General features: G+C 43.1%; 1 protein-coding gene across 9 annotated transcripts in view; it reads left to right on the top strand.

Moving 5' to 3' along the window:
- The window catches only part of DOCK7 (dedicator of cytokinesis 7), an 88,709-nt gene that overhangs the window by 58,179 nt on the left and 4,739 nt on the right, over positions 1-25,791 (top strand). The window contains exons 23-44 of one of the 9 annotated variants that reach the window (XR_006179310.1): positions 1,753-1,842; positions 2,849-2,944; positions 3,072-3,212; positions 3,383-3,496; positions 3,841-4,011; positions 5,063-5,202; positions 8,677-8,846; positions 10,113-10,267; positions 10,830-11,012; positions 11,481-11,616; positions 12,346-12,442; positions 14,556-14,652; positions 15,323-15,457; positions 16,172-16,324; positions 16,724-16,882; positions 17,120-17,220; positions 17,731-17,923; positions 18,471-18,614; positions 19,278-19,409; positions 20,381-20,395; positions 24,193-24,199; positions 24,818-24,952. Coding sequence is in view for 8 of the 9 variants with exons in the window: in XM_042873224.1 (XP_042729158.1) it covers positions 479-571; positions 1,753-1,842; positions 2,849-2,944; positions 3,072-3,212; positions 3,383-3,496; positions 3,841-4,011; positions 5,063-5,202; positions 8,677-8,846; positions 10,113-10,267; positions 10,830-11,012; positions 11,481-11,616; positions 12,346-12,442; positions 14,556-14,652; positions 15,323-15,457; positions 16,172-16,324; positions 16,724-16,882; positions 17,120-17,220; positions 17,731-17,923; positions 18,471-18,614; positions 19,278-19,409; positions 20,381-20,395; positions 24,827-24,952 (2,841 nt within the window). In the remaining variant the exon portion in view is untranslated. Of the gene's footprint in view, positions 1-478; positions 572-1,752; positions 1,843-2,848; positions 2,945-3,071; positions 3,213-3,382; positions 3,497-3,840; positions 4,012-5,062; positions 5,203-8,676; positions 8,847-10,112; positions 10,268-10,829; positions 11,013-11,480; positions 11,617-12,345; positions 12,443-14,555; positions 14,653-15,322; positions 15,458-16,171; positions 16,325-16,723; positions 16,883-17,119; positions 17,221-17,730; positions 17,924-18,470; positions 18,615-19,277; positions 19,410-20,380; positions 20,396-21,918; positions 24,138-24,192; positions 24,200-24,817; positions 24,953-25,791 lie in introns of those variants that run through there. The other 8 variants (XM_042873224.1, XM_042873219.1, XM_042873225.1 and 5 more) reach the window with 8 other exon arrangements.

The raw sequence follows: 25,791 nt of genomic DNA, 5'->3' as shown, positions 1-25,791 counted from the left end.
GAGCTGACAGTTGGATCTCTTTGAGTTTCCGTAGCATTTCCATGGGATCTGTAGAGCTTATAGTCTGTGGGCTAGCAAGTAGTCTACCTTATGAAAAAGATCTGAGGAAAAACTGAGAGCATTCTTTGTTTTTCACATCCGACCACCAATTTTCTTCTGTCACATAAAAAATTTGGGCTGGCTCCATCTACTGAAGTGGATTTCATCTGATAGAAGTGGGATTTTTCAGGAGGATGATAGTTTTTGAATGTCAAGCATTACAGATAGAACAGGTTGGACTGGAATATTGATGTGGTGTACATGTGTGATGAGTTACAAAAGTAAGCCTCTCAACAAATGCAGCTTTAACAGTTGTAATTGGCGATGTGTTTGCAGTGCACCTGTTTGATTGCTTTTGAGGACTAAGATTTGACTATTGTATGGCATGCAACATGTAATATTTCTTTCCTTTCCCAACTGCTTTCTATTACATGCCCAGGGTTTAGACCGCTCCAATTCCTGGGTAAACACTGGTGGTCCAAAAGCAGCCCCATGGGGATCCAACCCCAGCCCAAGTGCAGAGTCAACACAGGTGGTGTCTTCGGTAGAGGTTTTTCTGGCTTTGTTTTCTCTGATGTTTCCCTGTAGAATATCCTCAGTGCATACTCTGATTTTGGTGGTTTGCTTATTTATTTACTTACTTATTTAATTGCTCTTTGTAAACTTTGAGTTTCGTTGTATAAATCAGCATCTTCTCCCCCACCACCTCACTGCACTGCATGACAAACCCCAAAACTTGTGAACGTGTCCCCTTCTTTCATTTCAGTGGTTGCTGGTCTGTGAAATGTAAATGCTGTGACTGCTTTTCCTTTCTTTTTTCTCTCTTTCTCTCTAACACTAGTTTCAGCTTCAGGTGGAGCACATTTCTAAATGGGAACATCAATCACAGCCTCATAGTTTTGTCCATGTTTGCCATTTCTTTTAATGTGAACCATTTTGCCATTTTCATCAAGCATTTAGTATTCATAGTCAAGTAATCCTTCATGTCTGTTTGAGTGGAATATTATTAAACCAAAATTGATACACATGTAAAATTCTCTCTTGGAAGGTGTAAATTTAAGTGCTGGAACCAGTGATTCTCTGGGTCCAATTGTATCTGTTCCATGTTGCAAAGTATGAAAACTTTATAGCAGCTTTGGTCAAAAAGACTTAAGTTATTTTAGCCCCCCATTGCCTGCTGCTTTCCACTGCATGGTTGCCTTGAACATACCTCTCAACTGTACTTCCTTTCAAGTTTGCCACTTTTACAAGTACCCAGTCACTTGTACTCCTGCCAATTATTGCCACCAGAAATAACTTAAGTGATTTTCTCGTTCTCTGTGCCAGTAGCAGTGTTACATCCACACGTACTTGGTCTGGTAGAGTGAGAGGTATGGCACTGAAATTACAAGTATTACTTCCTTGACATATGCATGTTGATAAAATAGAGCGATGAAAAGGTTTCATGCTTTGCAGCACTAAATGTCCTTGTGCATAAGAACACGCAGTTATTTAAATAGCCTATGTGTCTTAAAACAGTAAAAAGTTCTGTCATGTTGCTTAAAGCAGGTCTGTAAATGAGTAAGACTTTGAGAATGCATAAAAAGGTGTAAAGGCAGTAAAAGCCTACAGTTGGAACAGTATTTTTGTAAACGTACGTTGTCCTTGAGCTGCAAAACCCATCCACAGCAAACTTTAATGTCCTGTCATCATTCATTCATCTCCACTCCGTAGGCTACGGATCGAAGTTGTAATCGTATGTCTTCGCACACTGAGACGTCAAGTTTCTTACAAACATTAACAGGACGGTTACCAACTAAAAAGGTAGATTTCAGTGAAGACAATTGATGTTGTGGGGCAGGGAGGTCAAGTCATTCTGAAAACATCTGTTTTATCTATAGCCTGATTCTTTCTGAGGTCGTTAGGAACCGCTGTTGCTTAACACCTCTGAACATCCAGGCTGTGGTGAATGTGAGGTATTCTGACAGAGCCAAATTGGGAAGAATAATATCATCAGGAGTAGCTTGTCTGATTTAATGTCCGTGCTGTTTGGAGCCAAAGTATCTGTGGCTTTACATTAAATTACGGATAGCACTGTCTAGACATGTAAATGACACATCCTTGTGTGCAAAATTACAGTGTGTTTGATGGTTGGCACTGCAGATGTGTTCTGAACTCAGGGACGTAGGTGTTAATCTAGAGTGACTCCGGAAAGTGGGAGGGAGTTGCCTTGGAAGTGCATTCCCTTTAAGGAGATGAGATTGTACTGAACAACATCAGAAAGGCAAAATGCCAGACTTCTGTGTGAGGGAAATGTGGTCGCTGACAGTGTCCAGTCTGTGGATTGGTACTCCCAAGAAAAGAAATCTAAAAGCTGATTCTTAGCCCCACGTTTCTTTCTTACTGTTTTAAGTCCTTTCTCACAGTAAATGTTTATCTTTGTACAAATTGCTTTATATGTCCACTTTTTACTCCTTTTTCCTGCAAAAATCAGACCAGGCAGAAAGGTAGACTTTTAAAATAAATTAATATGAGCACCAAACCTTTTTTTTTCCTTTTGGGTGGGTGGAAAATCCTTTTGACACTTGAAATTCAATTTTGAAGCGAGATGCTTTGGAACGTTTCTCACATTCCATATCATGACATCATCTTTCATTGTTAGTTGGGGATTTCTTTAAGGAACCACCACTGCTGTCATGTCCTCAGTTATTATTTTGCTTAATCTCATTGTTTGCCATACTTTCCATGGACCGTGCTCCCATTTCTCATGCAGACTGTTTTGTGAGCTGCTGCTGAGGCTTGGACTAACTCTGGATTTGCTTCTGTGTAGCTTTTCCATGAAGAGCTGGCCTTACAGTGGGTCGTGTGCAGTGGGAGTGTGCGGGAGGCAGCCCTGCAGCAGGCCTGGTTCTTCTTCGAGCTGATGGTGAGCAAACTGGGAGCACTTTGCTTACTGCTTTAACATTCATCATTTAAAACACAAACAGCAACAACCGAGTCTCCATCCTGTTTCATTTCCACGAGTGACTCCACTGTAATTTATATTCCTATAGGTGAAGAGCATGGTGCATCATTTGTATTTTGCTGACAAACTGGATGCTTCAAGAAAGAATCGTTTTCCTGAGCGTTTCATGGATGATGTAACTGCTTTGGTCAGCACAATTGCTGGTGATATAGTCTCTCGGTTTCAGAAGGTAATGACAAACAATTAAAGTGAGCTCACATCAGAGCTCAGGCACCAGACCCTACTGTGTGTTCTTTGCTGATGCCTAGAGCAGGAGTTTCCATTTGAATTCACTGTATTGCTCTATTACTGCTCAGCGTGTTCTTTGTCATTTTCCATTTTTCTCTTCCTTCTCTCCAGGATACAGAAATGGTTGAAAGGCTCAACACCAGTCTTGCATTTTTCCTCAATGATCTATTGTCTATCATGGACAGAGGATTTGTTTTTGTTCTTATTAAGACCTGCTACAAACAGGTGAATGCAGATAAATGTTGTGACTTAGCTGTGATCCACGGCATAACTCTTCTTTTAGACAGACAGTGAAGTATGGACTTAATTTGCTTGTAAAAATATGACTTGTATGTACATCTTGTACTGCTACGTGTGCTGTTACTGGCTGGGAGGCGTGTGACTCCTGCACCTCAGAAGTTGAATCTGTAGCACAGAGAAGTAATGCGGATGGGGTCATGTAATGATGTCAGGTTGTTTAATTCTTGCTTTGGAAGCAGTTTTGGGAGCGGTAGTGGGGCAGGAGAGCCAGTGCTGCATTTGTAATCTGCTTTGGTGCTAACTGCAGTCTTACGGATTAAACTTGCCAGGTGTCTTCAAAGCTGTATTCCTTAACAAACCCAAGTAACCTGGCATCTTTGAGGCTGGACTTCCTTCGCATCATTTGCAGCCATGAACACTATGTCACCTTGAATTTACCCTGCAGCTTGCTCACACCGCCTGCGTCTCCATCACCGTCTGTGTCTTCAGCAACTTCCCAGGTACCCTGCAACAAGGGCCCTTTGTGGGAATTCAAGCTGAGCTTTGTTCTGAGGCTTGATTCACATGAGGCAGAAGATGTGTAACCCATATTTTCAGTCTCTGCTTGCTAGTATTTGTTGGAAATGTTTATTTAGAAATTAACTTCATTCAGGAAAGAACGGGTGAACAGCTGGAAAGCACACAGACAGAGTTCTCACTTGAAAGGCCCCCTTTGCCACTGATGTGCTGGGGAAAGGCTGCAATGGGTGGATGAGGGCTATGGGAACCATGCAAGGGTTGCAGGCAGTTCAGGTGATGATGTGACTTTGGCTACAGCAGTTTTGGTTTTACTTCTTTCTGCAACATCTTGAACCTGGAAGCATCTCTCGCATTCAGACTTTGGAGGGAAGTGTAACAGTTTTTCCTGCTGTGTTGGTTTTCACTTGTTTTGATATTGTATAATTGGAAAAAAAAAAAAAAGAAGCCCATATGTGTGCCCCCATAGTGTCCACACACCCTTTTGTCTCAAGGCACCTAATCTCTTTCCATGTTATGCATGAGCATAAATGAGCCATTAAAAAAAGACTTTGTACACTGTTAGCCTTTTCTTATAAAACAAGGGACTTTCTGTATACTGTAGTGCTGTCCCAACCTGCTCAGAAAAAGTAGAGTAACAAGTGTTTTGTTCAGGTAGATTAATTAGTTGAAAAATTAATTAAACTTACTCAAATTAAAGCTTTCTTAAGCCTGAGGAAACGATCCATGCCTGAGTTGAAAGTTTAACTAATGCACTTTCCAAGGTACTTTGGCTTAACTTCTCTAAGGCTGTCTTGCAGGGGAGAAGGCAATAATGACAAACAATTAAGAAAATTAGTAGAAAGCTTGGATATATTGTAGTTAAACGTGCCTACATCCAAACAAAACACGAAAAAAATAGTTCACCTGGGATCGTGTTTAATTCTGAAACTGCTTTTGTTGTGTTTCCTGGGCTTTGACTCTCTGTGTTCCAAGGATCCTTATGATGCAGCTGGTGAAACTTAGTTGTATTTTTTGTTTGTTTTTTTTTTCCAGAGTTCTGGGTTCTCCACAAATGTCCAAGACCAGAAGATTGCAAATATGTTTGAATTGTCTGTGCCTTTCCGTCAACAGCATTACTTGGCTGGGCTTGTGTTAACAGAACTGGCTGTCATTTTAGATCCTGATGCAGAAGGGTAAATCTTTGCAATTTTTTTCCTCAAGAATTTTCTGTAGCTCCAAGTAAATGGTGGATAGCAAGCAAATTCTGGCATGGCCAGAATTAAGTTATGTTTGTGAGTTGAGAAGGTAAGGGACCTTTAACTCTGAGAATCCTCTTTTTCCTTGCTGCTTCTGTTTCTCAGTTCCTTAGCACTGGCACTGTGAACATGATTTCAATCATATTTTTCCAGCTGAGGGAGGAAAGAGATTCCCTCTGGAGCCCCCAGCTCCATAGGGGCACCAGTGGAGTTCCAACAGGAAAACTGCTTTTATCAACTATAACAAAAAAATAATTTTGTGTTTAAGAAGTCTCTGTTGCTGGTGTTTTTAAATATTACAGTGCATTTTGCCTGTAGTCCCCTCTGTTCAACATAAATTATGCATCAGTGAGACCCCCATGGGTTACATAAATAGACAAATAGAGTCAAGTGTGCAGAGTTGGTCAGTGACTTGCCTGGCTTGTGGAGCAAATAATTTTTTGAAGTGGGAGTGTAGCCTGTAGACCTGACATCCAGTCTGTTACTTGTATTATTTAGGGCTGTTTTCTGCCTTGCTCCTTTCAAATGGATTTCAATAGAAATTATTGATTGCTTCTGCAGTCCTAAGTTCTCTCACAGGCATTTTCTCAAGGTGGACCCAGAAATATCAGCAGAGTCGACGAATGCTGATGATTCATGGGTAATTCTGCCCCTTTACCAAGAGGTCTCAGGAGTTAAACATTAATTCTGTTTCTTGTTGGAGAAGAAAGTGATGCCATAAATGAGTTTGTTGTCCTGTATAAGTGCATAACACATTGTAGTCCCACTTGTTTGGTCTGAAAAAGCAGCAAATCTTTACCCATTCACACGCTGCAGAAATCCTATTTGTAGCATAGGAATATCCTACTCCCTGTCTCTGGTCTCATTTCCCCTTATTTTCACAACCTTTCTTTTCTCACATACTACTTTTTGAGCTCTGTCACCTTGATGTTCTCAGCCCTTAAGCTTGGACCTTGGTGCTGGACCTCTTTGTCCAGCTGCACAGAGGTACTGTCAGTACGATTTGTGTCCACTAGAAAGATAGCTCCTATCTGGGCCCTCTGTAGACAGCAAAAGCCCACTGATACCAGTTCAGTTCTGGAAATCCCTTTTAATCAAAGGCTCCTGAATTTTGGTGAAGATGTGTATCAGTAAAGCATTTATTTGATACAGTTCTCCAGAATGACTTGTGGTTTGCAGCTTATTGGCTCTTCTCAGGATTAAATCTGTCTTTGCCCTGATGGATGCACCATGGGGTCTATCATTCTCATGCCTAAGAAGAGTTCTAATGGTCAGGTGTGAGGATCATTACCAGATGATTAATGGAGGTTTTAAGCATGCTTACCATTAAAGTATTTTGGCCACTGTTGGAAAAAGCTTACAATTGATCCCAGAAGTGGAGAGGGATGCCCACCCATTTAGCTGCTCATTCCAGTAGAGCTTTGCATTAGATCTTGTTAGGTGATCTAGAGCCTTATATTTGTTCCTTCCATGCTTTTGTTCCCTTGGTAAAATACATTACATTTTAGTTCACCCCTTGTATAAGAGCTCCTTGGATTCCACTGAAAAGGAAAGACTGCAGTGCTGTGTTGCCTAGAGGTTTGGTTACATCCCCCTGTGCTAGGTGCTGTACAATAACACAACATGTCACAGTCCTCCTCCAGAGCACCTGTAGTCTAAAAGAGGAGACAGCATGTGGATTAAAGAAGCTAGAGAGTTAGCCCAGGCAGATAGACCTTGAACAGGTTTTCTTTGCTGACAGCACTGCATGTCTTGATTATTCAGTGGTAACAACAATTATTGCTCATTTCATAGTGCCTGTGTTGACTGACATTACAGGGCAGATATGAGAAAATCAGATTTGACCCTGGGTATTCACCATCAAAAGTCCGTTTTTGCAGACGTGTGCACTGTTGTCACAAATCCAAGGCTGAGATGTCAGAGGGGCTGGTGCAGGGCAGCAGGATCACTTCATTGCGTTATCAGACAGAAAGATAAGCAGGTCACATTTCCTCCTCCATACAGATTGATCCTGTACCCGTTCTGTTCAGGAAAAGGGAAAAAGAAACCCATCTAGCCCTAGGTTTTAATTACACTGCATTGTTTGAATGTGCTTTCCCTGTGCTTAGTTCCATTGCCTGTTGGATAGCTTGTTTCCAGCTATTCAAGTGCAGCCTAGATGCCACTCCTTCAAAACAATATAAAGCTTTTTCTTTAACCTTAATTTGAAGGTTGTGCTGCCAGTTATTTACATAAGCATTTCCTTCCTAGCTGTTTAGGATCTCATTGATAATGACAAGGCAGCTGTAGGATTTATATTGGTGTGATGTAAAAAACACAGAGAGAAATGTAGTTTCACCTACCTGATGCCTTCCTAACCTGTACTGGTGTCTTTATAACCACTTTAAACCCACAACAATCCAGTCAGATCCTCTCGTCTTTTTTAACCAGAACTTAACTCTACTTTTCAGGTAAAGTGGATACTGCCTGAAATTCGGCCCTTGTTTTAATACCACAGGTCTGAACACTGAAGCTTATGTTTTGCTACTGCATCATGTATGAGCTTCTTTGGCTGCTTTGTGCATGGGGTAGGGTTGTTGCATTGGACTGGTTTGCCTCCAGAAGCAAATAGCTACAGAGATACATGCTATTTGCTCTGGAAGAGTTTGCCCTCTGTGTGGTGGCTGAGGGGACTGAGAGGAGCAGAGTGAGTTGTCAGGAGTCAAAGGGGTTTATGTTCATAAGGCATGAGCACCAGTAGGCTTACACACAGTGTTGTGCAAGAGGGAATGGTGCTTGGGCCCTGCCATTGTTTGCAGCTTAATAATGAGGAAGGCCACTTCTTGCTGGGTTTTTCCTTCTGCCCCTCCATTTCTCTGACAGTTTGCATTCAGCTACTGAGCTGTAGTCTGTTTCGGTTGAATAATTGCATGGGGATTCAGGGAACTGAGGCAGAATCTTCCTGATCATCTGATAAAAGCAATGTTCTGTTTTAGGAGGGCTTTTCTCTCTGTGAATGGAGTTAAATAGAAACAGAAAAGAGCACTACAAGTGATGTCACTAAACCTACTCTTGAGTTTCTCTCCCCATCCTCTGTATTTCCCTATCTCTCTTAGCATTCTTCAGTTGACTCGGTACAGCAGCATTGCAAAGCTGGGGCTTTGTATGGAAAATGTGAGAGTGCTTGCATCATGTTGAGTGTACACCTCAGCAGGATGTTTTTATACCTTTTATATGGCATGGTCAGCAGCCAGCCATTTGTAAAATCTTTGGGTGATGGAAGAATATGTGCAGTGACAGTTTATGCAAAGTTAAAAATACAAACTAGGATTCCTTTTCTTCCTTTTTTTTTAACCGAAACCACTCAGTTACAACACACAGTTTGCTTTGAAGGCATTAACTAATCTGCGTGACCCAACTCTCTTTTAACAGTTTATTTGGATTGCATAAGAAGGTCATCAATATGGTACACAACTTACTGTCCAGTCACGACTCGGACCCGCGGTACGCTGACCCGCAGGTAAAGGCCCGGGTGGCAATGCTGTATCTACCTCTGATTGGTGTGATCATGGAAACGGTGCCTCAGCTCTATGATTTTACAGGTATTTTGTATTCTGTGCTATGATTTTACAGGTATTTCATGTTCTGTGCTGTGGGTATATGTTCAGCTGCTCACCAAGTTTGAGCGTTTCTTGTCTAGAGCAAATTCTGTTGGTTCTAAAACAAGACCTGTTACTGGTGGATGAGGTCGTTTGTATTTCTGAAGTATAATAACTTTGATGTGTTTCCACATCCGTTTCCTAAAGTGCACTTGCAAAATCCTCAAAATGGCTGAACACTCAAAGCTGCATTTGGCCACTTGTTTGCATAAAGTGAAAAGTGAGCAGTGCATTTTAATTGCTATCTACGTAAGGCTGGCCTGTCTCTCTGCTCTGACCTGATTCAAAAGTCATCCCATATACTGTGCAGAGCTCAGAACAATTAGAATCATAGAATCCTAGAATGGCCTGGGTTGCAAAGGACCACAATGCTCATCCAGTTCCAACCCCTGCTGTGTGCAGGTCACCAACCAGCAGCCCAGGCTGCCCAGAGCCACATCCAGCCTGGCCTTGGATACCTGCAGGGATGGGGCATCCACAGCCTCCTTGTGCAACCTGTGCCAGTGCCTCACCACCCTCTGGCTGAAAAACTTCCTCCTGATATCTAACCTAAACCAGTCTCAGTTTAAAACCATTCCCTCTTGTCCTATCACTATCCACCCTCACAAACAGCCATTCCCCCTCCTGTTTATACACTCCCTTCAAGTATTGGAAGGCTACAGTGAGTCTCCCTGGAGCTTTCTCTTCTCCTAACTAAACAAGCCCGGACCCCTCAATCTTTCAAAGGTTAAAAAGAAGGAGCAGAGTTCCTCTACTTCCTTTCTGTGTGTGCTCTATCAGCAGGTCATTTCAGGTGTGTCCTGCAGAGAAGCAGAGGTGAGATGTGTCAGCTCAGGGCAGGTGATCTGGTCTGGAGTAGTTTGGGATTTGGAGTCCTTGCCATCCTTTGAGTTTAATGGCACAGTAAAGCAAAAAGTAAAGTTGTGGTGTTGGGACTTCAAAGGAGTGAAAAGTCTTATTTTCAAAAGTGTTCTAGATACTGAGGTTGTATAGATTGCTTTTACAAACTGTTACTGTCTTAGCCTTGCATAATCCCAAATAATAGTAAGCCTTGTTTACTTGCAGGACCCTATCAGTGGGTGTGATGTTTCTCAGTTTGCCTTCCTAGATGGTTCAGTGAAACAAGCACTGCGGAGGGAGGCTGGGGTTGAGTTTGGGGATTAAAGTGTTGAGTTTGGGGATTAACTAGGATGTGTGTGTTTCTGGCAGAGAGTCACAATCAGCGAGGGAGGCCGAGCTGCGTCACTGCTGATGATTATGAAGGCGAGAGTGGAAGCATGATAAGCCAGACAGTTGCCATGGCCATTGCAGGAACATCGGTCCCTCAGCTCACCAGGCCCAGCAGTTTTCTACTCACCTCATCGGTACAAAGCGATTTCTGCCTATTCCTTGACCCTCACCCTGTGTCAATAAGCAAATATTTACATGTGCACGCCCTGTAGGGCTGATCAGTGAGCAGCAGAAACTCGTATCAGTTTGTGGCTGGGTGTTGTAGAGGGTGAAAGACAAGGGAACAAATCACTACTGAATGTTGTTGTACCTGTCTCATTGGGGTGTCAGGCAGGGATGAGAATCAACAAACTTCAGAATATGTAAGAATTTTCTGATAAAGATTCTCTCTTTCTGAAACAATTGCATAAAAGCTCTTTGAATTACAATGGTTGTTATAAGTTCTAAGCAAAAATTCCTACCACATCCAAGTCTTACCTAGCTGAAGATGTAAATGGGCCATTTCCCTTGTTCTCTGCACAGGAAAGGGTATCTCCTCAGTTCTAGCAGACCCTTCCATTTCTCCCTATTCACTTCTGTTCCTACCTGGCAATTATTTAGGCCAGAGTAGCACCTTATGGAAATCCTTTAGTGGTGACTGAAGCATTTTTGGATGTGAAATCCAGTGTGACAGATGTCTTGTCCTATCTGTTCTAGAGCGGCAGGCAGCACTCCACCTTCTCAACAGAGTCCAGCCGCAGCCTCCTGATCTGTCTCTTGTGGGTGCTCAAGAATGCAGATGAAAGTGTCTTACAGAAGTGGTTCACAGACCTGTCAGTGCTGCAGCTCAATCGCCTGCTGGATTTGCTTTATCTTTGCGTATCCTGTTTTGAATACAAGGTACTGGTATTTAAACCTCCTGGAGTTTCTTCTAAGGCTCGCAGAGAAATGTAACACTCCCATCCTTTGTACAATTCCAGAAAGGCATTTCCTGTTCTCTCAGTATTTCCTGTAATCTAAATCCCATGGCTAAGCACTTCTCTGTGCAGCCTCTGGCGTTCTTCCATGTTTACTTTTCAGTCATGTAAGTGTTTCTGTCTCCTTTCATTTTTTATGTAGCTTGTGTTGCTTGCCACTCATCTGGGAGCTGCAGCATTGTAAAGGAAATATCTCTTGGTCATTTTGCTTGTTCCCAACAATAAGAGAGCTTTTCGAAGTGTTGCCGGATCTGGGTAGATTATCTAGTTAGCAACTAAAGCTATGTTCCTTTCTTTCTCTCTTCATACAGGAATGATATTTTGAGTTGTTGCACTTAATAAATAATCCAAATTGAAAGTCTCTTCCCTCACTATCATTTGAAACTTGCAGGGCAAGAAAGTGTTTGAAAGAATGAACAGTCTGACGTTCAAGAAGTCAAAAGACATGAGAGCCAAGCTTGAAGAGGCTATTTTGGGAAGCATAGGAGCAAGGCAGGAAATGGTCCGAAGAAGCAGAGGACAGTTAGGTGAGTAAAGACGTCTTCTGCACTCTACATATTTTTCAAAAGCTGCTACTCCCTTCCTTAAATGGCCCAGGGATTAGGGCAAGAATCAGCTGGGTTCAGTCTCCTACTCTGCTGGAGGCTTCCTGGTACATGTGAGTCACTCACAGTGGGCTACATTGAATAAATATTTTAGAGACATAATTAATGAGTCATTTCACAGAGTTAGGGACCTTTGTACTTTTTTTTTTCTTCTCCTAAATCTGATCTGATTGCCTTTATCCCTTATCTGGGATGTTGTGTGATGAAATTTCCCTGCCCTCCCAGCAGTGGCAATAAAGACAGATAGCCTGTGAAGCAGGAAATGGGATCTCAGCACCATCCTGAAGACATCACTGTTTTCAGCTGACAAACAGTAGTGTCAGACTGCTGAGGATTGCTAAACCTAGGCTCCTGAGTAGTCCAAAGAAGTTGCTTCTCAGCAACCCTGATAGTTACCTCTCAGCAGTCTGTCTCAGTTGGCTCAGTCTGTACTGAGTACTTGGGTGAAAATGACTGCAAGTCAAGTTACCTCTCATGGCACTTAGTGAGAGACCATATAGACAGCTTGGGTCTGAGTGCCACAGCATTGGATCTAAGGAATAAGTTATAGCTTGCTGTCACCTGTTGCTTGTTAACAACGTAGAGTTGCTACTTAAAAAAAAATAAAAATAAAAATTAAATGGCTACTATTATTTTAATATTATCCTACAGAGAGAAGTCCTTCTGGGAGCGCTTTTGGAAGTCAAGAGAATTTGAGATGGAGAAAGGATATGACTCACTGGCGTCAAAACACGGAGAAGCTTGACAAGTAACTCTGCCTTATTCTTCTATTTTAACCATGTCACAGTGCCTGTGGGAATGCAGGGTCTCTCTCACCAGTGATGGTCAGTGGCAGCAGTCCACTTAGCCTGTTTGAGCCCTCCACTGGAGCAGGTCTGGCAATGTACAAATAGATTTTTGCCTGACACTGCCCTGTTTTAACTCTTATTTTCCACCATTCCTTACTTTCTCTGTATTTTTAAAAGAGATTTAACAAGACTAATACAATCCATGGCCTTCTAAAAATCCTGTAGTAAGCTGTAATTTAGAGAGAAGATTCATGAACAGTATTCACAGATAGCATATATATCCCATGTCATATTTCCTTTATTACATAAGAGCATTCTGGAGTTGTCAAAGCTCACTTTCCTTTCCTTCCCTAATCCATCACTTTGATTGTTTTTCCACATGTGCTGTGCTTTTAGAAGCCACAAACCAGCCAGGTACTGTAGTGTTGGTGTGCAGTTCTTATAAATTGCCATTTATACATCTGCAGATTCAATCATCACAGCCTTGTTTGTGATGCTTGGCAGAAGTTTTCAGTGTGTGTGTGTGTGTGCGTGTGTGTGCAACTGGTTGGAATGAGCTCCTCTTGCTTATTACACCCATTTCCTTTATAATTCCCTCTCCCAGTGTGGTTTAATTTGGAAGGCTCAGGAGTTGTGTTTGAGCTTTGCAGTGCATGTTTTCTGTTTCCTCAAATTGCAGTCTGCAGTCTGGAATTGTTCCTAATCCTAGGAAAGTAATCTCAGCCCAAGTGAAGCTCTGAAGAAACTGAGGAGCCAGGTCCTCAGCCTGGATGGAAGTCAGGCCAAATTTTACCCACAAAGACGTAAAGATACTTCTTGGATTTGAAAGTACATCTTTACAGTTTATCATTATTTTGTCCAACACAGAAGTGTAGATCTCTTGTTATGTCAGGTAGTGGCTTCTTGTCCAGGACTGCAGTCTGGCTGAGGCATCAGGAAAGCCAGATCAACAGTGTGTTTTAAACCTCCTCACAAAGTGATGTAGGTATAAATTTCACCATGGTTCAACTTGAGCCGTGGGCACTTATACTGGATTAAAGTTTGGCCTGCAGAATTCATCCTTTCACTACTGACACAGGGGCTGGGCCTCTCTCTTTGGCCCAGAAGGATCAGGCACCAAGCCTTCATGTTCTGGAGACTGAGGAGTAGACAATGAGTGTATGACCCAGCTCTCATGGGAAGCTGTGTGGCACAGGAGTGTTGCTGCAATACAGGTTCCAGGAACACTGTCAACCAAGTCAGCTCCATCCTCCTTGATGTGTGCTCTGTTTGGATTTTGTCAGTACTCTGCATCATGCCTTCAGTGCCATTTGGCCTGGCTTGAATCTGTCAGAGATAGCACCTGAGTCGGGCAAGCTGTAGCTGGGCCCTTTAGATGTAGCACTGGGGCTTTGCCAAGTGCAGCTCCTGTCACTGAATGGAGGTGGTTTCTGCTGAATTCCTGAGACCTCTGCTGTGAGTGGGGATATGAACTTTGTCAGCCTTTTGAGGGAAGTGAGTGCCTGGTATTAAACAGCAAAGTTGTGTGGGCTTTTTATTCGTGGCATGGAAGATATTCTTCAAAAACTGTAATGTAACGTAGCATAAGAGGGCAGAAATCACACCTCCACACTGTGCACTCTGCCCTGCAACTAGTCTGGCTGCTGGGAACAAAGTGCATAAATACCAGCTCGTGTAGCACCACCGTGTGTCCATAGCCTACAACATGAAACCATTCATTCTATTCCTGGTTTCGCTGTTGCATGCCTTACAATGCTACTAAACCAGTTTGAGTTGGACTTTGATTCTAAATGCTTGTTGTCTTCCTGGGAGAGTAATGAAGTGTCAGAAGTAGTGTGATCTCTCCTGAGCATGATGAACGTAAATCACCTGTAAGTTTGTATATGTAAAAAAAGCAAGTCTTCCTGTCCTCTTAATGGATACATTCAAGGATCGTTGTGTTGTCCAGCAATAAGTATGTGCATTGTAATCAAGGGGTTCCTGCCAATGAGGAAATATTTTCAAGTGGAGAAATAATATTGGGTTTACTTCTTAAACAGAAGGTAATTTTATTGCTTTCTTTTCTCCGAATAGATCACGAGCAGAGATAGAACATGAAGCACTTATTGATGGAAATCTTGCAACAGAAGCAAATCTAATTATTTTGGATACACTAGAGATAGTTGTACAGGTAAGGATGGTAGAAGAAAAGAGATGTGATACCATTAGGATCAGCTGGCCTGGCAGCAGTTCATTAAATAGAGCCTTCCTGCCATTCTAACTGCCTGAACACTGTCAGAACTGTCCAGGTCTAGTGCTGCAGCAGGAAGGATTGTAATGCCTCTCCTCATCCTCAGCCCTTTACAGTATGGTTTTTAAGTACTGTAGCTTTCTTCAGGGTTTTTGAAAATTGTTCCTTTTTTGTAGTTTAAGAAGTATTTGTTTCTAAAACTCCATTAATGAACAGTGAAAATTGGCTAATATTGCCCTATTACAACCAACTCCTCTGGTTCCTTCCCAAATTTGCCTCCAGTCATTCAGTTCTAGGTCGGTCTCTTGTGTTTGTACACGGTGGCACAGTGCAGGAAAGCCTCCAGGCTCCTCGCTGTGATACAAAATCTGTCTGTTTCCCCTTTACCCACTAGTGAGCATGGACACACGGCAGTTTTGTGTCATTCCATCTCCTTCAGCTCATGGGTCAGATTTCCATCACCTGGAGCCGATTCAGAAATGCGACTGTTCCACAGGCTCAGCAAAGTGGGCAGTTTTTCCATGCCAAAGGGGTTTTCAGCAGAGTTATTACAGCTCCCCCAGGAGATTTGCTTGTGCTCGTATGACCCTTGGTTTTCTTTTGCCTGCAGACTGTTTCTGTGACGGAGTCCAAAGAGAGCATCCTTGGCGGGGTGCTGAAGGTGCTTCTGCACAGCATGGCCTGCAACCAAAGTGCACTTTATCTCCAACACTGCTTCGCCACACAGAGAGCTTTGGTCTCAAAGGTGAATTCTCTGCAGAGGCTGTAATATATCCTGAGCAGTGCAGATGGAGGATGGGGCTGTTTTTTTCCCTTTATATCATTGTCACTTCACCCAGCATTTATTGTTTTGTGCAGGACTAATTTTCAGGAAATGGGGTCTCGGGATGGATAAAACCTGAATGGTTTTTGTGATTGGGGCGCTCTTTTTATGCAGTTTGGGTTTTATAGCTGTGCACAAAGGTGCAGTTCACGAGGAGTGAGTATGGTGTGGCTAGCAGATGTACTTAGCCAGCAGGCAGCGCAAGGAACAGCTGAAATTAAGGATGAATCTTGCTTAAAATTGATTTTTTTTTTTTTTCACTTGTACCATAATTTAAACTGTGATTCTGCATATGTACTGGGAATAGCCCAAAGGTTTAAGCCTGAGTTTTTGGAATCAGTGTGAATCAATCGAAAGGTGTATATGCAGGAGCAAGGAGTGGTGGAGTAGGTAAAATGAATAGTAGGTAAAATGTCTACCAGTGTTACCAGTGATTCTGCATCTCTCTAACTGTAAAAGTGAAGTGATTCAAACCAGCACAATTCCCCTCAAAGGAAGCTTTGAGGGGATTGAACTTTTTCTAATGCTGATGTATGCTTGATGTATTATTGCTTGATAGGATCATTGTGGCCTTTATGTCTGAGTGCTTGTTTCTGTCTGTCCAGGCAGTAGTTTTCTCATATGCTGTTTTTCCAGTTCCCTGAGCTGCTGTTTGAAGAGGAGACAGAGCAGTGTGCAGATCTGTGCCTGAGGCTCCTGAGACACTGTAGCAGCAGCATCAGCACAATACGGTCACACGCGAGTGCCTCACTTTACCTTCTGATGAGGCAAAACTTTGAGATTGGGAATGTGAGTGTCCTGCTGCACTTCATTAGGTTATTATATGGGAACTGGTTGGGGACCTCTGGATGGAGCACTGTGTATTCATTCATGTGAAAGTAAGGCTGTTAGGGGGCTTATCAGCTAGACAAGCATGAAAATGAATTAGAAATACTGGGATTTTTGTTTTCCTCCAGATGTTACTAATTTCTAATTAGATCTTAGGTTTACTAACTCACATGTGCTTCAAAGTGCTAAGAAAGTTCTCAGCTTCAGCTCCTCCAGCTGGTATTTTGCAAGTACCCACGTGCCTGTCTGTCACAAAGTGCTCACCAAGGCTGAGCAGCAGAACTGGAGGGATTCACTGACTCTGATAACAGTGAGTGCACAGTATTGGCAGGTTGTTGAAATACAGTTTCTCTGTTGCAGAACTTTGCCAGAGTGAAAATGCAGGTGACTATGTCTCTCTCATCCCTGGTGGGGACATCCCAGAATTTCAATGAGGAATTTTTACGACGTTCCTTGAAGACTATTTTAACATATGCTGAAGAAGATCTGGAACTCAGAGAGACAACATTTCCTGATCAGGTAAAAGAACCACAGGAATAAGTGGCATTTAGTTTATTTCCAGCCTGGAATATTTGCATGCATTCCTCGAAGGAGGTTCATACTTTTTTTTGTGACCTGTGTACACCAAACCCAGATCCTTGATTAATTCTGACAGTGAGGTAACCACACAGAGGCTCAGAGCAGCTGTAGCCCTGGCATAGCAGTAAGTAGCTTGATTCCCATTGCTACTTCATTACAGCAGTGTATTTTTTACAGGTCCAAGATCTAGTATTCAACCTGCACATGATCCTCTCTGACACAGTTAAAATGAAGGAGCACCAGGAAGATCCAGAAATGCTAATTGACCTGATGTACAGGTAGAGTCCATACTCATTGCACAGCAGGAACAGTAGATGTCAGTGTCCAGCTGGTGTTTGAAGAAGCTTAGTACTTATGGCACTTCTGTACTTAGAGCACTGAGTATTGTGTAGCTGTGAATCTTGATCATGCATTTGGCAATCATTTTACTTTTAACTTAAGCTTGTTTTGCACTGCTTCCTGTGATTCACATGTCACCTAATATAAACACAGGTAATTGCTCTTTGGTTTTGAACTCAGATGTTGTGCATTTGAGCCCTTACAGAGCATCCTTTTGGAGCAGTGACGCTGCAGTTCTAGTCTGAAATATGAAATTTAGTCAAGAGCTTCAGCAGTCACCCTTAGAGGCAGTGAGCCATCACTAGCTTGATCCAGTTGCTCGCCCACCAGTAGCTAGCTAAGAAATCTGTGAAGTGATTGTTGCTTAAACAGAAATGACTGCATACTAATTGCAGAGTTTTTTTTGTGTGTGTTTTTTCTCTCTCTTTTTTTTCCCTATTTTTAACTAGGATTGCAAAGGGCTATCAGAATTCCCCTGACCTGCGCTTGACCTGGTTACAGAACATGGCTGGAAAGCACTCAGAGAGGAGCAATCATGCAGAGTCAGCACAGTGTTTGGTCCACTCTGCAGCCTTGGTGGCTGAGTATCTGAGCATGCTCGAGGACCGAAAATACCTCCCTGTAGGATGCGTTACATTTCAGGTAGAGGTTATCTTCTGTAGTGTATTTTGGGGTTTTGTCACTGCTGCTGACAGATATTCCTATGTTTAGACATTCACACTGCATTCACTCAGTTGATTTTGAGGAGAATGCATCATAGCAAGTTCTGAAAATAATCTTTATGCTTGAACGCGGCTTGATTCCCCTGAGCCTCTCATCTGTAGGCTGAATGAATCCAATTGAGTTTATTTCTTCATATAAGTTGTACTTCTTTACCATCTGTTTAGTCCAGTCACTGTGAAGTGAGTGCAGTTGTTCCGAAGCAACTTATGGAGGGGTTGTTGTGACTCACATTAGGCAGGGCAACGCTGAGCAGAGCAAACAAGCACACAGCTGTGAACACATGGGCCACTCAATCAGCTCAACCATGTGCTGAAGTATCCTGTTGTTTCAGAAGGAGATGAAACAAAAAGCACGTAACAGCTGCTGCTTTAAACATTGTAGGATTCGATTGAAATCATCAAGCTTTCAAAGTGTTGAATGTCATTGAAATTGAGCACAAATTTTTACCTGTGTTATGTTTCCTTAGAACATATCTTCTAATGTTTTGGAAGAGTCAGCAGTTTCTGATGATGTTGTGTCACCAGATGAAGAAGGTATCTGTTCTGGAAAGTATTTCACAGAAGCTGGTCTGGTGGGATTGCTGGAGCAGGCTGCAGCATCTTTCTCCATGGTAGAAGACTTGAATTTCTTTCTCTCTCTCCTTCTCCTGGGCAAAAGAATGGGAAATGTTTTCTCAGTGAAACTGTGTAGCTCTGTTAATTCTTAACTGCTTAATTCACTGGAGCATTGGGAGTTTGAGCTGCTCAAGACAGCTCATTTTGCCCTGTCAAGTGAACTGCAGTGAGTGGGGTCGGGGAGCAAAGGGCTTTTTGGTTTCCTAGCATCTTTCATTTCAACACTGCACATTTTGGAGCTCACAGTGGCAGATAAAGGCCTCACTGTTTTTCTTCCTATTCAAAGTGGGTAGGCTGAGAGCTTTATGTGAGCAGTGTTAGTGAGCTGGTGGTAGTGTATCCATCAGAAACAAGTGAAAACAATGATTTATATCCGACAACACAGTATGAAATATTCAGTGGGTTTAAGTACAAGCAGCAGTAACTCTGGAACAAAGAGAAGTGCTGTAGCAGGCTGGCTAAGTTGCATGGTGTGTTGTCTCTTTACATCGATCATCTCCATTAGAGACATAGCTATATTGTAAGGAAAAGGTGCTGACTACATCACAGTGCCTTTTGGTGTGTGAGCCACCTTTTTATTTTGCAGTCTTAAAATGTAAATGCTGTATCATTCTTGCTGCTGAACTGATGAAGCGATCTGATGGCCCTTGTTTTTTTAGGCTGGCATGTATGAAGCAGTTAATGAGGTTTACAAAGTCCTTATTCCTATTCATGAAGCTAACAGAGATGCCAAGAAGCTATCCACTATTCATGGTAAACTCCAAGAAGCTTTTAGCAAGATCGTCCACCAGGTAATGATTTGGATTTTCAGCTGCAGTGTGAATTGTGGTCAAGTGAAAACTACCTATTAAGGAAAAAAACATTTTGATAGATTACACAAGAACTGCCAAATGGTGATCTGCAGTAAATGCAAGGATCACTAATTGGAGTTTTCTCTCTGTGTGTATTTGACTGAAGAAACTTAGAACATTGCATACCAAGTTTTATTGTGACTTCAGAATTATCCAAGCGTTAAAAAGTTCCAATCACGTGCCAGTTAATTCTTTCAGATGTTGTTTTAAAATGTATTTTGCATGCTCTGTTTCTGGGAGAACCACTGTTTCTTGCCTCTAGCCTGGTAGGTAACGCAGAGGAATGTTGGGAGTTTTATTTGCCTGTTAGAATGGTAGCTAAGCTGTTGAAAGAACCTTTTTAAACTTGGTGCAAAACCCACCAGCATAGGTGCTGAGCATTTGATGGGAGACATCAGACTTCACCAGCCTTCACAAAGCCCAGCAGACCTCAGCTAAGCAGGGGATGAGAGCACTTGGCAACTTTCTAGAAGCCTCTAGGAGATACTTGATGGGTGCATGCCTTCATTGCAGGCAGGCGTGGGCAGTAAGTGCCAGTGCTACTCTGAGCCCCCACCCCTGCCAGCTTTCTGGCTGTAGGCTGCTTGGTGCACAGTTGCCTGTTGGTATACTTACCCTTATGCTAACAGTAGATGTCAATCAGTGCATCAACTTCCAGCTGGTCTTCAGCAGCTGAAGGCCTGGTTGTTTCCCATGTTGTGGCACTGCCAGGTTTGTGAGGTTGAATGAACCAATAAGGAGCAATCATTGGGCGTCATTCTGGGCCAGAGAAGTCTGTTTTGGTTGCATGATGTCTTAAAATCATTGAAACCATTTCGAGTTTATGCTGCCTTACATTGATGGTCATGTTTTGGCCTTTGGACTTTTTTTTTTGTTTCTGTGACATGCCCTTTTTACTTTCTATTACACAGAGTACTGGCTGGGAGGTAGGTAACTCCATTTAGTTAGTAAAGAACACTAATAGATTTATCAGATGACTCACGCCAATGCTTGCCCACATGTGCTAGTTGTGGGTATTTCTGTTGCTGTCTGCTGTTAAAACTGAATTCATTAACCAAAGAAATACCAATAAACCGATCGTGGTCGTAGTAGGAAATTCTTCATAAGAAGCTGTAGGTAGTGCATGGATGCTGATGTATTCCACTAATGAGGTTCTTTGGTGAATGAGCCACTGTATCATCACTAGTTTGTTTTTATAATTTGTTTATATTTCTTTTCATCAGCATCAACATCCCTTCATGCCATATTTTCACCCCACCCACAGGGGTCGATTTAAGCAATAATGCTCAGAGGTACTGGAATACAGAACTGGTTTATCGCATGTGCAAACTGTATCTCAGACAAGAGGCTCCTTTATTCTGTTCGTTTAAGAGCAATCCATTTGTTATGTAGCTTTATCTGGCAGTAAAACAGCTCAGTTGTGTTAACTGGAGTCAGTTTTGCTGCTTCCATTTTTGTAGAGGCTGGTTGTTCCCATTTCTGCAACAATACACCATGAGAACCACATGTTGGCTTAGAAACAAGCATAGCAGTCAGCTTCATCTGGTGCTGCACCCAGCACAGACGGGTTGGATCAGTGAGGGCCCAGCCCAGCTGACACAGTTGGTACACGAGTGTCAAGAAGTCACAGAAGAAACTTTGAATGTTTCATGAGTGTTGCATTATTCACATAGACTTCAGCTGTCCGGTTAGTCTCTGCTTTTCTGTGAATCAGGCGACTCAGTGTGAGCCATCTCACCCCAACTTTCCATCACAGGAGAGCATTTAAGCCCACACTGTCTGATCTGGGGCCAAGATCAAAGTTTCTTTGATTTGTGTGACAAATAATTTGGGCTGATGATGTCTCAAAGATGGTTTTTAATTGTGGCCCAGCAAGAAGTGAAATTCAGTAGCTTAAAAATAGCCCCTGCTATTGAAGGACTGGCCCTGTAAATCATTTGCTTGCTCCTGTGAGAAGTCCCAGCAGGTGAGACTTGGAGTACATCATGGGAATGTCAACCATCCACATCCAATAGCCAATGCACGTGAAGGCCTGTGAGCATCTATCTTGATTAGTCTGCCCCTAAATCGACCCCTGAAGAAAGTTCTGTCATTGGTTATGGTTCTAACATCACTCAGTCATGTTTTATTGCATGGTAAAAGACACCCATGGTTTATGTTCTCGTCTGTCATCGTGCTCTTTCATTGCCACACTTTTCTGATCTTTGTGCTTCGTAGCTTTCAGATTTGTTGCATGTTTTTTTTCCTTATTTTCCTTATTTTTAAATACCTTGATTGATGCTCACCCTTTTTTTTTTTTTTTTTTTTTTTAATTTTAAGGTTTATTTGCTGCCAATTTGCTGCTTGTTTGTTTTTTGGAATTTCCCTAATTAAATACTTTCTGTTTTCTCCTCTATCGCCCTGGTTGCTGACCCTCCTCCCCACTCTTACTATTGTCTGTTGTGGTAAGTTCCTACTTGTGGATTTGTTTTGTTGGTTTTTTTTTTTGCTTCCTCCTTCCCTCTTCCCCTCCCCACCCCCTTTTTATTTTTTGTTTTTCTCTGTGGAAATCCCAGTTTCATTGTAGCAACAAGCTATGCCAACAGCAGGGTACACCCCATGTGTCCCAGGAAAAGCAGCATTGCCAACTATAGGCCTCAGTGTCCCAAGTGGCACCAATGCCTTTGGAGTGGTGGGTTCTTCTGCTCTGCTCTTGGTTTTATAAATATCGAATCCCTTTTTTGTGGGTTTTTTTTTTTTTTTTTGTTTGCTTGTTTTTTTAAGCATACAAAGTGATGTTGCCTCGAACGGCAGCACTCCAGAAACAAAAAGATATTGAAAAATGCATATTGAAAGAGTTGCAGTAGTTGGCAATGCTGCAAAGGACCTTGGGTGAAATTGGGCAAGAAAAGAGAATGCTTTCTTTGGTAGAAATGGTTGGATTTTGCATTCTGCACAGTGTGTATGAAGGAGTCACTTTCCCTCATGCATATTTGGGGCTGGCTCTGCCTGCAGGCAGCTGCAGCTCTGCTGGTGGAGAAAGCAGAGCAGAACTCCAGTGCTGGATTCTTTCGGATCTTGTTGGCAAAGCTTTTTGTGTGTATGCAAGAGATAACTCAAACTTGATTCCCAGCAATTTTGAAAGGTATTTACCATGCATAATAACAAATCATGAACCTTCATATGTCATGATGGCTGTTATCTGCTCTGCCGGTTCTGTGATGGCTATTCAGTGTTCACCTTCATTCTCTTCTCCTCCCCAGGACCTATTATTTTTCAAAAAATAATAGGAGATAAAATGCTTTTAATATTTTCTCCCTCGTATCTGCATTTTAGCTCTTTTCAGAAACAAGACCATGGAGTATTTTTAAGTGACACGTTTCCATTTCAGTACTGTTATTCCAGAGACTTTGGTGTAAGCTAAATTTCAACCTAGTGAGGTTTGCAGAGCCGTCTCCTGTTAACTCCAGGCAAGAAACTGAGCTCTCCTCATCCCACGGGGCTCACAGCTATTGAGTGTCCCCAAGGGGCAGGGAATAGCCTGTGGGCCTTCGCTCACCTGAGGAGTGTTTTCATGCTGAGATTGCCAGATATGGCCTCAGACTGGGAAACTGCCTCTACAAAGAGGATGGAGGCGTTCCTGCTCCACTCCTCCCACTGCAGACCCTTTCACTCCAAAGACACTCCTACAAAACCTTGTGGAGGGCAGCACAAAGGGTTTGGTGCTTCCTTTGCTGGGGAGCTGTCACCGCTCAGCCCATGGCTGATGGCTCAGGGCTGTGTGGTGGAGATGCTCTGTCCCACCTGGGCCAACCAGTGCTCCTTCTCCATGAGGTCCTCATGATAACTGAAGGTCAGCAACTGGATTGATAGGGGAAATTTGGTGCAGCTGGACTTCATGGTGATGGAGTGTGCACTGGGGGCTGGATCTCACCTGGCTTCCCAGCCTCTGGACTTCCCAGTCCCACATGGCTCTTATTTTATGCATTTAGTAAATGCTACCAGAACCACTTATTAATTAGAGCTGATAGTAGACAGCGTTTTCTTCCCCTCTTATTGATATTTTTATGGCAACATAAACGTACACCAGCTGTAAGAAGTGATGTGTGCAGATGGCTGTGCGGCTCCTACCTTGTAGGAACCAGGTTCTGCAAATGCTTTGTACCCCAAACCTCACATGCCCAAAGACAGGGCCAAATCCTGGTCAGTTCTGGTCAGAGCTGGGCACAGCTGAGCTCTGCCCTCTGTAGCATGGGGCAGGCAGCAGCCTTTGCCCCAAAAACAGGCATTGCCCACCGTGTTCTTCAGGCCAGCACCTCACCATGGCAGTGCTTCAGAGCTCTCCTGAGATATCCTTATTTACACTCCTTGCCTTCCATAGATCGTGTTCACCATCATCACAATAGATCAGTTTTGCCATAGCAAAAATAAGAAATAAATAGCAGATAAGACTCATGTGCAGCAGCCAGGACACCACAGCTGCTCTCTGAACCCAAACCAGAGCGCTGTGCACACGCGTTCTCACGAGAGTAAAGGTGAACATCTCACAGTTTCTTGCTGAAAAGCATTTCTGGTTTGTGCATGCGGAGTGAATTGTTTTAACAAGATTAGAGGTGTGGTTTATTTTTAAAGTGTTTTTCCTCTTTCTGTTAATCAGATTTTCTTTGTTACTTTCCAGCAAAAATCTTTCTGTTTCTCTTCTTTTTGTTGCATTTCTGGGCCAAATTCACCACTGGCTCAAAAGGAAGCAGGTACATGACACAGTGAATTGCATCTGCTTTCAGCAGGAGTGACTTTGGCCCTCCCTCCATCCTGGCAGTCAGTCCCTAGGAGGCTGTGACACCCCCAGGGCCGTGCGCTGTTCCAGCACTGCTGTGTGTGCGTGTGTGAGTGCCCTGGACATGGACATCAGCCCAACCCTGCAGTTAGCTCAGGGTGGATCATGGGGCCCTGAAGGGCATCTCTAGGGGTGTTTGTGTGCTGTGTCCTCCCTGCGTGCTGCAGGCTGTCGGCAGCTATGGGCCAGGCCTGAAGTAATACCCAAATGTAGGAACTCACCTTTGTTCCCCAACATCCAACGCCCTCAGGCTCCTCCTGGGGTGGCAGAAGGCATTGCGGGGTTGGGCTGATGGTCATCCTGGATCCATATAACCTCACATTAGTTTGTAATTTCATTGCGGTGTCTGCTGCTAAGCGTGTTCATGCTGAGTTCCAGGTGTGTTTTTCTTTCCTTTCTTTCTTTCTATTTTTTTCTTGGTTCGTTTTTAATTTCTTTTTTGAGTTTGCATAATGTCAGGAGCCCTCCTGCAGCCACATTTGGATTGTGCTTGTCCCTACACTGAAACAACCTTTTGTTTCTCCAAACCTAGGATGGAAAGAGGATGTTTGGCACCTACTTCAGGGTCGGTTTCTATGGAACCAAGTTTGGAGACCTGGATGAGCAAGAGTTTGTTTACAAGGAGCCTGCGATAACGAAGTTAGCTGAGATTTCCCATAGGCTCGAGGTGAGATGATCTCTCTGTGAACTGCAGTTTATCTGTTTTCCATCTGTCATTCACAAATCATGAGTGCTGCAGACCTGCTATGATCACTTGAAGATCTGTGGCTTTTCACAGTGTTTGCATTTCTCATCAGCTGCCTAGTGCAGTGGGATGACTTAGGCTTGAAAAAAGGCTGAGATGCTTTCAGAATCCAGCTGTTGGAAAGCATTGCTTTTTATTCTCATGTTCTCACCTTTGCATTATGTTCCTCTTCTCCTAGAGACAGTGCCCTTAACAGAAGCTGAGTTTCGGAGCCCCCAGAGTGGGCTTCTCAGGTGTCTGAAGTTTGTTTCAGCTGTGAGCAAGCGAAGGCAACTCTCATAAATCTACCTTGGCTTTGGGTGCCAATGTAAGCACCAGTTCGTTCCTCAGACCTGGCCCTGTTTAATTGCTGGAACAGATCTGCTCTCCTGTTGTTGCTCACGCTTCAGTTGCTGTCACATGGCACTGAAAGCAGCAGTGTTATCTGAGGTCTGGGCGCACAGAGCTGAGTTCAGACCCATTCATCCGGCCCAGCAGAGCTGCGCTCTGACGCGGCCCCTGATTTCCAAGCAGATCCTGCATTGACCCCAGCTTTCAGTTGAGCTCACAGACACACAGTGAGCTCAGAGGTCTGTTCAAAGCCCTGCAGCACGTGTGTGCAGTTGGAAGGCTCCCGAGTTCTCTTGGCTTTCCGGGTGTTAGGCTCATTTGTTTCCTGTTGGCCCTGGAATGCGATTGATTGAATTCTCCTAGGTTCAGCAGATCACATTCAGCCCTGGTGCAGATGCGCTTGAAGGCATTTGAAGCTTCACCTCCCCCTT

This window comes from Lagopus leucura, unplaced genomic scaffold, assembly GCF_019238085.1.
Source record: "Lagopus leucura isolate 7727_CA_CO unplaced genomic scaffold, USGS_WTPT01 Super-Scaffold_100009, whole genome shotgun sequence".
Taxonomy (NCBI): Eukaryota; Metazoa; Chordata; class Aves; order Galliformes; family Phasianidae; genus Lagopus; species Lagopus leucura.
The sequence above is the reverse complement of the archived record's forward strand: the minus strand, read 5'-3'. Positions and strand labels throughout refer to the sequence as shown.